At 47.3% G+C, this 10,950-nt stretch overlaps 1 protein-coding gene across 1 annotated transcript in view; it reads right to left on the bottom strand.

Moving 5' to 3' along the window:
• Positions 1 to 4,064: 4,064 nt before the first annotated feature.
• The window catches only part of Tgfbrap1 (transforming growth factor beta receptor associated protein 1), a 38,090-nt gene continuing 31,204 nt past the window's right edge, over positions 4,065 to 10,950 (bottom strand). The window contains exons 10-12 of the mRNA XM_090336383.1: positions 10,088 to 10,247; positions 6,436 to 6,869; positions 4,065 to 4,557 (exon numbers count right to left, since the gene is read on the bottom strand). Coding sequence (XP_090192509.1) covers positions 4,381 to 4,557; positions 6,436 to 6,869; positions 10,088 to 10,247 — 771 coding nt within the window. The 3' untranslated portion in view covers positions 4,065 to 4,380. The remainder of the gene's footprint in view (positions 4,558 to 6,435; positions 6,870 to 10,087; positions 10,248 to 10,950) is intronic.

The raw sequence follows: 10,950 nt of genomic DNA, 5'->3' as shown, positions 1-10,950 counted from the left end.
AAAGAGAAAGAGAGAGGCAGAGAGAGAAAGAGAAAGGGAGAGGGAGAGAGGGAGAGAGGGAGAGAGGGAGAGAGAGGGAGAGAGAGAAGAGAAGAGAAGAGAAGAGAAGAGAAGAGAATTAGGCCTACTTTCTCTGCTCAGAATTCAGAACAGAAAACCTGTTGGTCATGGATGAGATTATTCATCAAGGTCCAGGGCCCCGTGATGCCCAGGCCCAGTTGAGTATCTGAGGCCAGTGGCGGGTACCCAGATGCCCTAGCATGTAACATACCTCTCAAATCACTCTGCAACCCCTTGAGTTACATGTTGTTTTTAATCCCTTCTTACCACGTGACCTCATTTAACTAATTTATGACTACAGGCTGCAGACTGAATTACAGCTATTTGTTTCCCTTCCCCAGTTACAAGTTGAAGAAAAGCAGGCTTCATTAATTCAAGTGCTTATCTCCAAACAGCGTGTTAACAAGCTTTTCGATGGTGCCCCAGCCACTGAGTTTTCTGAGAAGGTGAAAAGGCTCCTGGTCCATATGGTCCCGATTCTTGTACATTTTCATTGCAGGCGCTAAGGTTGACAGATCTGCTAGAAGCAAATGAGGTGTTAGTTAATATCTAATTACTCCTTACACGAGTTACAGCTCATTTAACGGAGGCAGACGCCAGTCTCGGCTTCCACAGATTCATCTAGGACATCCATTTACCCTCTCAGCCACAGGGCTTTGTCTGCCTATATGAGTTTTTACAATGCAGTGTGAATCCAGGTCAGGTTATAGTCTAATCACTTCCTTATTCCCTAATATGGTTTTGGGATAGCAATGAGGTAAAAGCAAAGAGAATATATAATTGCTGGCTCATGATTTTGTAAAAGCAGTAATACTAAGATTTGAGTAACAGCTGGTTGTTACCCTTTGGTTGGGAAAGTGCCAGGAAGAGGAATCTGCAAGCCGGAGCTGTCTTACTGGCAAAGTACCTGAAGCCCAAGGAAATGCCTAGAACAAACAGCACTTCAATTTCTTCTGTTTGAAATATGTTGAGTCATGACAGCTTGGCTCACAGCACATCTCCTGAGACATACCCGGCCTTGGAATGGGTTAAGAAAAGTCAGGATGTTACTCGGGTTACCATAACTTCCCCCTTTCCTTGGGAGCAGGACAGATCCTGGAATAAGACCAAGAGGAGGTATTCTGAGAGTCACTGGAATTGCTCAGACCTACTTTGAACAATGTGCTGGAAGAGAAGCAGAATGAAACGTTGAGATCTGATTATATTCCTTAGATATACTTATAGTAACTGGTTTATTTAAACTTTTGCTTAAAGGGGAAGAATGTGAAAGAAGTCATCAGAAAGCCCAGCACTGGTAGCTCACATCTCTAATCCTAGCTGCTTTGGAGACTGAAATCTGAGGATCATGGTTCTTAGCTAGCCTGGGCAGGAAAGTGTGAGACTCTTATTTCCAATTAACCAGCAAAACCCCCAAAGTGGAGCTGTAGCATAAATGGTAGAATACCAGCCTTGAGTGAAAAAAGTTAAGGGATAGCACCCAACCCAAGTTCAAGCCCCAGACCAACCCCCCCCAACACACACAAAGAAGTCAACAGGAATCTCCTCAGCATGTGATTACACAATGTACAATCCATCTGAAGGCAACAAATGACCAGGACCAAACTAAGAATATGGAGGAGATCAATGCAAAGGTGAAGTTCAAATCCCATCCAGTCTGCAGCTACATTCTAGAACCTCTCACATCTTAGGTACAACATGCATGAAAACAATCATTCATCAAGATGATCATATTAAGAAAGAAAAAACTCCAAGGAGGGGGAAAAACAAAGAATTACAAGAATTTTAATAAAAGCAACAAGTTTACATTTGTACATCTTGTGTATTGGAGGAGGGGGGCAAAGATAAGAGTTGCAGACACAAAGGATTTCATGGGACAGCAAGCAAAAATGCAAGGGCTGGTCTAGCTGCTTAGGGGGCACCCATCGGCCAGCAGGACCCCGTGGCGGTGACCCCATGGCGGTGACCCTGTGGCGGTGACCCTGTGGCCACCTCCCCCCATTCCTGAAGTGATGAGGCAGCTTACTATGCCTGTCAGCATGAGAAATGCTGGCTCGGTGTTCAGGTCCAATGTCACACAGCCCACGTACATTAATACCTGACAGGCAATGGTGGATAAACAGTTCATAAAGTAGTACTGCCCACAGAATATTAATGTAAATTCTAGCTCCACTCATACTGTTAAAACCAGAATGGTTCTGTTAAGCTAATGAGAGGGAAAAGGCCCTGATGTCAGTTCTAATTGCTCCATTCAATGGCACAGTCGCAGGAAAACAGCAAGCCTGTGAGAAAGAACCATGTATTTGTTTTAAAAATAGGATTTGAGAAAAGGACCTCGTGAAAGCGAGGCAGGTCAGAGAACACAGATTTTAGCATGAAATGATTCTGCACATTGTCACCGAGTTCTGTTTGTGTTAAGGGATTTGGTAGAGATGAAAAAACTCCACTTTCATTCTCATTCTTTGTAAGGATGACAGACATTTCAAACTACTGATCAAGGTTCAGAGAAAAGGGACTACTGCTCTAAGATGAAAAGTGAGCAAGCATATGCCTTTTTCTTTTTCTTGTGCTGCTATAAGGCTTGAGCTTAGGATCCCACACTTTTGCTTGGCTTCTCCACTCAAGGCTGGGTTCTACCACCTGAGCCATACCTGCATTTCCTTGCTTTTTTACCTTAACTGTGCCATTTTGTGTGCAGGATAAGCAATATTCTTAAAAGCGTAACACTGCAAATGCAGGCAGCTTGTTCTTTGAGGACCATTAACACTAGCCCACAGGCCACAATGGTGATAAATACCCAGACAGTTCCCACGGAGGGAGCAAACGACCCTGCTTTTGATGGACACCAGTTTACAGAGCAGACCAGTGAGATACAAGAGTTCTTCAGCCAATTAAGACAGTTGGGGGTGGGGGATGACATTAATCCCCTCCCAACAATGTAAGGAGCCCTGCTTCTTGGCTCAATCAGAATCCCAAAAAGAAAAAAAAATCCACTGATGATGATTAATACAGGAAACCTTTTGTAAAGATGAGTAGTGAGTGGCTGATGGGGATGGCCAGGGGGGGGGGTCCCAGGTGTCTCAGGTCAACTTTCTGAAGCTTATTCCCAAGCATCACCTCGTGTGGGGTGTGCTGTCTTGATGCTAGGTTCCTCGGGGACCTCTCCACCCCAATGAGGAAACTCAGAAGGCAGTGGAGTGACAGGAGCAGTTTGTTAGTGATGTGAAAAACACAAGAGTTCCATGTGGCTATGGCAGGCAGACTTTTCTCTTCTGAGGGCTCAGGACAGCTCAGGTAGGTGTAGAAAGTGCTGGGAGGAAAGGGAGCCTGACGGGGCCTCCTCACTGGGTTGTGCTGGGAGCGATGGCACCTCAGTCGAGGTCAGAGGCAGCTACAAGAGAGGCCGACATCAGCCTCTCTTCAGAAAAGCCTGCTCAGTACAGCTTATCAGGTTTCCCTTTTAATTTCCCAAATATTCAGTCGGAGGTATGTTTTAATGAGGGGGAAAAAAAATCCCTAATGAGCATGACGGAGGAATTCCTACAGGAGAGAAAAACTGCAAAGACGGCATGAACTTAAACACATTTAGCGGGACATATTCGCCATGCTGTTTCCAACTGGCAGTTGACGTGACTGGAAAGGGCCTGGCCTCGCCCTTGCCTTCCCTTTCTTCTGCCATCTCAGGATGGGCAAGGCAGCTTGGAGCTTGATTGGCTTCTAAATAGATTTCCATTTGCCAGGCAGCAGGAAGCACAGGAATTTACCCCAAAGCCAGTGTTGAGGTAAACAGACAGAAAGCTTCAGAGGTTGACAGCTGGGTGGGACAAAGGAACAAAAATATAACCCTAAGTTCAGCCCCTCCGGGGGCAGACGTGGAGCCCAGGTGGGTTTAGAGTGCCGCTCCGCAGGAAGCCAGGGAGCCCACTTCCGGTCTCTGCATCTGGAAGCTTGCCTGGGCCTGACAGGGCTTCTTCTCCAGACCACACAGAACAATGCCTGTGCAGGGCACAGGCCTGACTCAAAGTGTGTCTGCAGTGCACAGACTCCCTTCCTGACCAAACCTGTGCTTCCAAGGACTGTTACCTGGAGAGGGGACTCCTTGCTTGTGTGTTTTGGAAGTTTTCGGGGCTTTTTCCATTGATATCCACCCAGGGTGGACAGCAGTGAGGAGTCCTTGCTTCTCAGGGGCAGGGACTAGCATCTCCTGGCACACAGATGCCACTCTCCGTCCTTGTGCTGTCAAGCACACAGCTCTCTACAACTTGCATCCAGCAGGCTGGAGAAAGAATTCGGAGTCCCCCTTGCACCCTGAGGCCAGGCTTTTCAAGTCCGGGTGCCAGGGCTGGGTGAGCTGGGGGTCATGTGTCTGCTGGCAGCACAGTGGGTGTGCACAAGTCCCCCATTTGGGTATCTGACAAACACAGGTTCACCAAAGGGGTTCTGGCAGAGCTGGCAGAGCTTTTTGTCTGAGAGCCTGATTGCGTTTCCCTGCAACTTCATCTGTAAACAGAAACAGACACTGGGTATGTTGATGTGGAATTCACCCCACAAGACAGCTTTATATCAACTTCCTGAAACAATACACAGGAAGCAGAAATAAACAAAATCATCCTTCGTAACCTGAGGTGAAGAGCTACAAACCTGCCTTTTGTAGTTTATAAACCTTGCATGTTGTTGGACACCACAGGCTCACCTCTGTAATCCTAGGAATGCAGGAGGCTGAGATCTGAAGATGGCTCAAAGCCAGCCTGGGCAAACAAATTTGAGACTCTAATCTTCACTTCACAGGCAAAAAGCTAGAAGTGAAGAGTATGGCCAAAGAGGTAGAGTGCCAGCCTTGAGTGAAAAAAACTAAGAGACTGCGCCTAGACCTGAGTTCAAGCCTCAGTATCGGCACATAGGCATGACACAAAACCTTGTTTGTTTAGTCTATCTACGTAAGCATCTTCCTCCTACATTCTCAGAGCTGTTTCTACCCAGGCTTTCTGGTATAGGTATCAACCAACTGGATCCCTATATGTCACCTAACTTCCTGGCCTTTCCATTTGCAAGTAAGAAAAATAAGGCACAAAATTGAGGACTTGGACAAAATTATCAGTTCATTAATACCATTTTCCTGATGGATCCTGGGAAATACAATTTCCTTTGGAGGGTCGTTAATGCAACGGAGCCTAACACTGTCCGTCTCATCTGCTAAATAGGACTGAAGCTTGCAAGTTAAATCTTTCTGCACAATTCACTTGTGTTAACTCAGTAGCACTTAGTGACTTCTGCATTCACTCATCATTCAACCAATATTTATGCAATATTTTCAATACACCAGGCTTAGCACAAAAGAACTGAGATACCTAAATGGCCTTTAAGAACCCTGAGTCTAGCAGTAAAGAGACAATTATGAACACATACACACAGGTTCCAACCTGGAGAAAGAGGGCAAGCTGCACCTTAAGTTGAGTGTTCACTGAGCATAAAGGAAATGGTAAGGATGGTGGGACAGCATGTGCCAGGGCTAGGAGATAGGAGACAGCATGCTAGGTGCTAGGAAGCACCAGGAGATGGGAGGTTTAGCAACAAGGAAGTAGACTACATTTCCTAGGCCACAGGAGTGTGAATGAAGGATTTCAGGTGACAGAGAACCTCATTCTCCTTTGCCAGCTATGCGGAGGATCCAGAAAGGCTACAGCTCAGAGAGAGGGGCTTTTTTCTTTGTGCCAGTTCTAAGACTTGCTTGAGCAAGTATCCCACTCTCACTTGGCTTATATTCAGTCAAAGATAGTACCACTTGGTCCATAGCTCTACTTCATAAATAGAGCTGGTTAACTGAAGGGTCTTATGGACGTTCCTGCCTGAGTTAGCTTCAAATTGCAATCCTCAGATCTCAGCCCACTCAGTAGCTAAGATTACAGGAGTGAACCACCAGGGCCTGACTGAACATGGGTTTTTGATCCAGCCCCCAATCAACTCTGAGCAACTCTACTTATAGACCATATGACCTGCCTGTGCCTCAGTTTCCTCTTCTGTGCAATAGAGCCAACACTAGTAGATGCGACTGACAGTATCAAGATTGATAAAGGGCAATGACACAACCTCATGCAGTGTTTGCTCAGTGAGTACCACTATCCTAGCACTATCTTCCTTCCCTCAGCTTTCTTCACACCCCTTAGCCACCCATATCCAAGCAGGAAGAAAAGGCACACTGATGTCACTACCTGCCAGCCCACCCTCTGCTGTGTTCCCAGACCTCAGCATCTAGTCGAAAAACTCCCAGAGAAAGAAACAGAAAACTCAACCAAGACCCTGTCTCAGTAGCTAAAACTCTGCCTTCCATGAAATACAGCCTGCGAGAGAAGCTCACTAGTCCACAGGCCAGACACTCACCTTGTCATACGTGTAGATCAAGTTTTCTGAGCGTGCCAGGCCAAGAGCTACCTGTGTGGTTCTCCTGGTATGGACGCTGTCTCTCACAGCCCCCGTCAGGAATGGGCAGAGCAGCTGCACTGACCACGTGCCTGGCAGCAGCTGCAGCACCTGGGGAGCGTCAAATTCCCCGGCATGACGGTTGAGCAGGTCCACGGCAGCCATGGTCAGCTCCTGGGCAGAGGAGCCGGCGTGGAGGTACATGGTGAGCAGCATGTGGAAGAGGCGCTGGCGGCTGGGGGCGTCCTGGCCCTCTGAGCCCCACAGGCAGTAGTCTTCAGCGGCTGAGAAGTCCCCCAGCTCGTGCACCAGGATGTGCAGGGCCTTGTCGTGCTCGCGCAGCTTCCCATGGAGGATGGCACGCTCCATGGGCAGCCCGGTGCCCTGGATCTTCTCTGTCAGAGAAAAAGGTGTTTCTCAGGAAGGGGCAGGCTGGGTGAGGGCCCACCACATACATATCCGTGTACCCATTGCCCCCAGCATCAGAAAGGGCAGGCAAGACGCTGCTGAACACTGCCACGGCAGGTTTCCTTGTACTGTCACCTTAAAGGCTGGGCCTTGGTAAAACAGAAGGCAGACTCTACTGTGAAGTTTGGAGAATAAGCAAACCTACGGTCTCAGAAGGCTCCACCGAATCACTGACTACCAAACCCCTCGTATGCAGCTCGCCCACCACAACCTCCTCCGCCCACCATACCATACCTATCCTCTGACTAAAGCAAGAGGGCTCTGTAGTCACCAGTTATCCTCTGTGACCCAAGACTGGATCCCAGACCTTCCCTCGTGGACATCAAAACCCTAATGCCCATTTGCTTCACAGAAAATGGCAGGGAGTTTGCAAAAACCTGCACTATAGTCTACATATTTTATTATTATTATTATTATTATTATTATTATTATTATTATTATTGCCAGCACTGTAGCTTGAATTCAGGACCTGGGCACTGTCCTTGGGCTTTCTCAAGGCTAGTGCTCTACCACTTGAGCCACAGCAACACTTCTGGCTTTTTCTGTGTATGTTGTACAGAGGTATTGAACCCACGGCTTCGTGTATGCTAGGCAAGCACCCCACCACTAGGCCACACTCCTGGCCTATTCTATATATTTTAAATTACCTCTGGCTTGCTTATAACATCTAATACAATATACACAGTAGGTCAACAGTTACACTATATTGTTAGGGAATACTGACAAAATATCTACATGTTTAGTACAGCCACACACACACACACTTTTTTTTTTTCAGTAGTGGTGTCTGCACTCAAGGCCTCCAGCTTGCTTAACTTGCTTGGCTGGCATTCTACCACTTGAATCTTGCCTTCAGTCTGGCTTTTTTGCTAGGTAATTGGAGATGGACCCTTGTGGCCTTTTCTGCAGGGACTAGGTTTTGAACCATGAGCGTCTGGAAGCCCCCTGAGCAGCTAGGATTACAGGTATGAGCCAATGGACCTGGCTCTGGAGTATTTGCTATCTAGTTGGCTGACCTACAGCTGTAGAGCTCACGGGTACCTCCTTAAACACGGACATATACTCATCCTCCCCCCTCCCATATCAATTTAAAACATATTTCACTGAAGGAATGGCCATGGCATAAAAAATTTTCAGTGTCTATATTATTCAATAAGAAGTTGAAAAAGAACAAAAGAATCCAAAAGGTTTTCTCGTATTGCCTCTGTAATTAAGCTTCTGGAATACAGGAAAATGACGTAACTCTCAGCAGTCAGTCCTGAGGCTGGCCAAGTTGCTCTGCTTCTTGCCCCACCCCATCTATGAGGTTAGCAGAAGACTCCTGCCTCCTGCCACGTCTAAGATTAATTCCACAGTTCCAGGCACTAGGCATGGGAAGCCTGGCCATATGAGGGCGGTCCTCAGGCCTGATGCCCAAGAAGGATATCACCTGTCCCACAGCAAAAGGCTGGCTAGTTACAATGTGTCAACTGAACACAAGACAGAGGCCACGACATGTATCATTACCACGCTCACTGTTAAAGGTCAACGAATAACTACCCTAACCCGCCTTATCTGAGGCACAGCAGAAGGTTTGAAGATGGATAAGGTAACTAGTGATTCACCCATTTATACTGACTGCTGGACACCCTGTGTGCATAGGCAGGACAGGAATCCCATCCACTGCGCCAGGCCTGACACTATGACCATGGTAGGACATACTTCCAGGATATCCTTTGTCCTTCCCCAGCTCAGGTGCTGAGAGCTAGGACCTTCATATGTTGTGACTAGATCATCCGGGGATCACTCAGACGAGAGGTCAGGGTTAATTTTAAAAATTTTGAAAAAGGAATGCATGTGCTCCTCCCTTACCTCTTCCTCTCTCTGGCTTCATGTTTTCCCATGTGATTTTTCTCTTTCTCTTCTTTCCATTGTCCCCACTTCTCTCTCCTTCCTTGTCCCTGCCATGTGTTCTTGCCATGTTGCCATCTGTTATTAGACTCCCACCAGAGGCCAATTAATGAGGGTCAACCAATCTTGATTTCATGGTCTTCAAAACTGTGGCTAAATAAGCCACAATTGTGCAGCAATGAAAAACTGGACTAATGCAGGTATAAAGTTAGTCCCCATGTATCTGATGTTCTTCTCGTAGTGCCTTGGGGCACATTTCCATTCCTCAGTCTTCTGTTTTGCTTTGGGAAGTACAGGGTTTCAAACTCAGGGCCTCTAAGCACTCTAGTACTTGAGCCACTTTTTGCTAAAGCTATTTTTCAGATAGGGTATTATACTTTTCCCCAGGCTAGTCTCAAACGTCAATCCTCCTACATCTACCGTTCAAGTAGCTAGAATTACAGGTATATGCCACCATGCCCATCTCCAAGTTATCAGTCACACAGGCTAGTCTAGACTTATGTTCTATGACTGCTCAAACAGTCCTTCCTCTAGGAGGTACCCTGAAACCTCCCAACTCTAGGACCCCTTCTGGAGGGGATGGCAGACTTTCCCTACATCCTGGTCTCTGAAGACCAGGACCAAGTCTCATACACCTTTATATCGTCAATGCACAGGGACATACTCTCTGGATTCAAAAGCTGGCCAAGTTATGGCGCGTATGTGGTTTTTATAAGTGGATGTATGAAGTGAAGAGTACAAATGAGGAGGACGTATGTGGGTTTATACAATCACAGCACTGTCATTTCTCGTAAGAGACCCAGAAGAGCCACAGATTTTGATTCTCCTGGGGGTTCTGAGGGGTGAGGGTGCAGCTCAGTGGTAAGACATATGCCTAAAATGCACAAGGCCCAAGTTTCCCTGCACTGCAAAGCCACAAAACAAAATATCAACTCCTTAGAGCTCCTGGAACCACCTTCCAGGACACTCAGGAACACATGTGCTGGAACCCTCAGAAGGGCTGAAGGTGCATGAGGAGCTTCCGTGTCAAATGCACCGAAGGTAAGATAAGAGTGGAACAGCTGCACACAAGGGCAGCTCCCACATCCCCAGCACTGTCCCAGACAGCAAGGGTACAAGAAGCTCATGCCTTCCAGGAAGGCTGACTCAAGTCAGCAAACTCCGGATTCCCACCCTACAGGATCAAGATGATGAGCTCTGCCAAGAGCAAAGAGCATCTGCCTGGACCGGGCGGAGGGGAGGAGCGCATGCTCACCTATGAGAAAGTGGACTCGGTACAAGTCAGACTTCTGCAGCAGGTGCCGTAGCTTCCTCTGTGTCTCAGTGGCCTCGACACCCTTGTCACTGCCAGATGCCTTTTGCCGCAGCACCTCTTCCAGGTAGAGGACAGCCAGGTGTGTGTGGTACTCTTCTTTCTACAGGAAGCAGGGTTCCGAAAGACAATGTTTGCCAGAGGGGAGCCTCGGGGCTCACTCTCCAGTCAGTGTTCCCAGTCAGGCCACTGCCAAGGGGTGCTGGGCAGATTCTCCACAACAGGCATGACACCCCAGCTGGACTAGACACTTCCCAGACACCTCCACAGAGAGACGAGGCGTCTACAACCTACAGTGCTGTATATAGTTTGGATGCTGAGTGACTCCCAGAGGGGCTTTGTGTTAAAGGCTTGGTCCCAGGGTAGTACGCAAGACTTTCTCAAGGCAGAAGTCTTGAGATCTCTGGGGTATGCCCTTGAAGAAGATTATGCCAACATTACAGTTTCCTCTTTCCTTTTCATTCCTAGCCATCAGTGGAGAAGTTCTGCTCTTTTATGCGCTGTGCTCTGGCCTCACCATGGGCCCCGAACCAACAGAAACAACTGGTCATAGATTGTAACCTCTAAAATCACCCTTGGTCCTTATAAACTAATTGACTTAGGTATTTTGTCTTAGAGACAGAAAGCTGGCTAACATATACATGGATACACGAAGGGGTTAGTTACTGTGTGGAAGGGCCAAACACGGGATGAGGTATTCTACAGAGGTGTAGCTTCTCATATTTCCTTTGAAAGTAACAAAATGGGAAAGAGAAGAGGAATACAGGCGGAGAGGAGATGAGATGATAGATACAAGATCTGGCCTA

This window comes from Megascapheus bottae, chromosome 7, assembly GCF_031878675.1.
Source record: "Megascapheus bottae isolate mThoBot1 chromosome 7, mThoBot2.hap1, whole genome shotgun sequence".
Lineage (NCBI taxonomy): Eukaryota > Metazoa > Chordata > Mammalia > Rodentia > Geomyidae > Megascapheus > Megascapheus bottae.
This window is presented reverse-complemented; position numbering and strand designations above follow the sequence as displayed.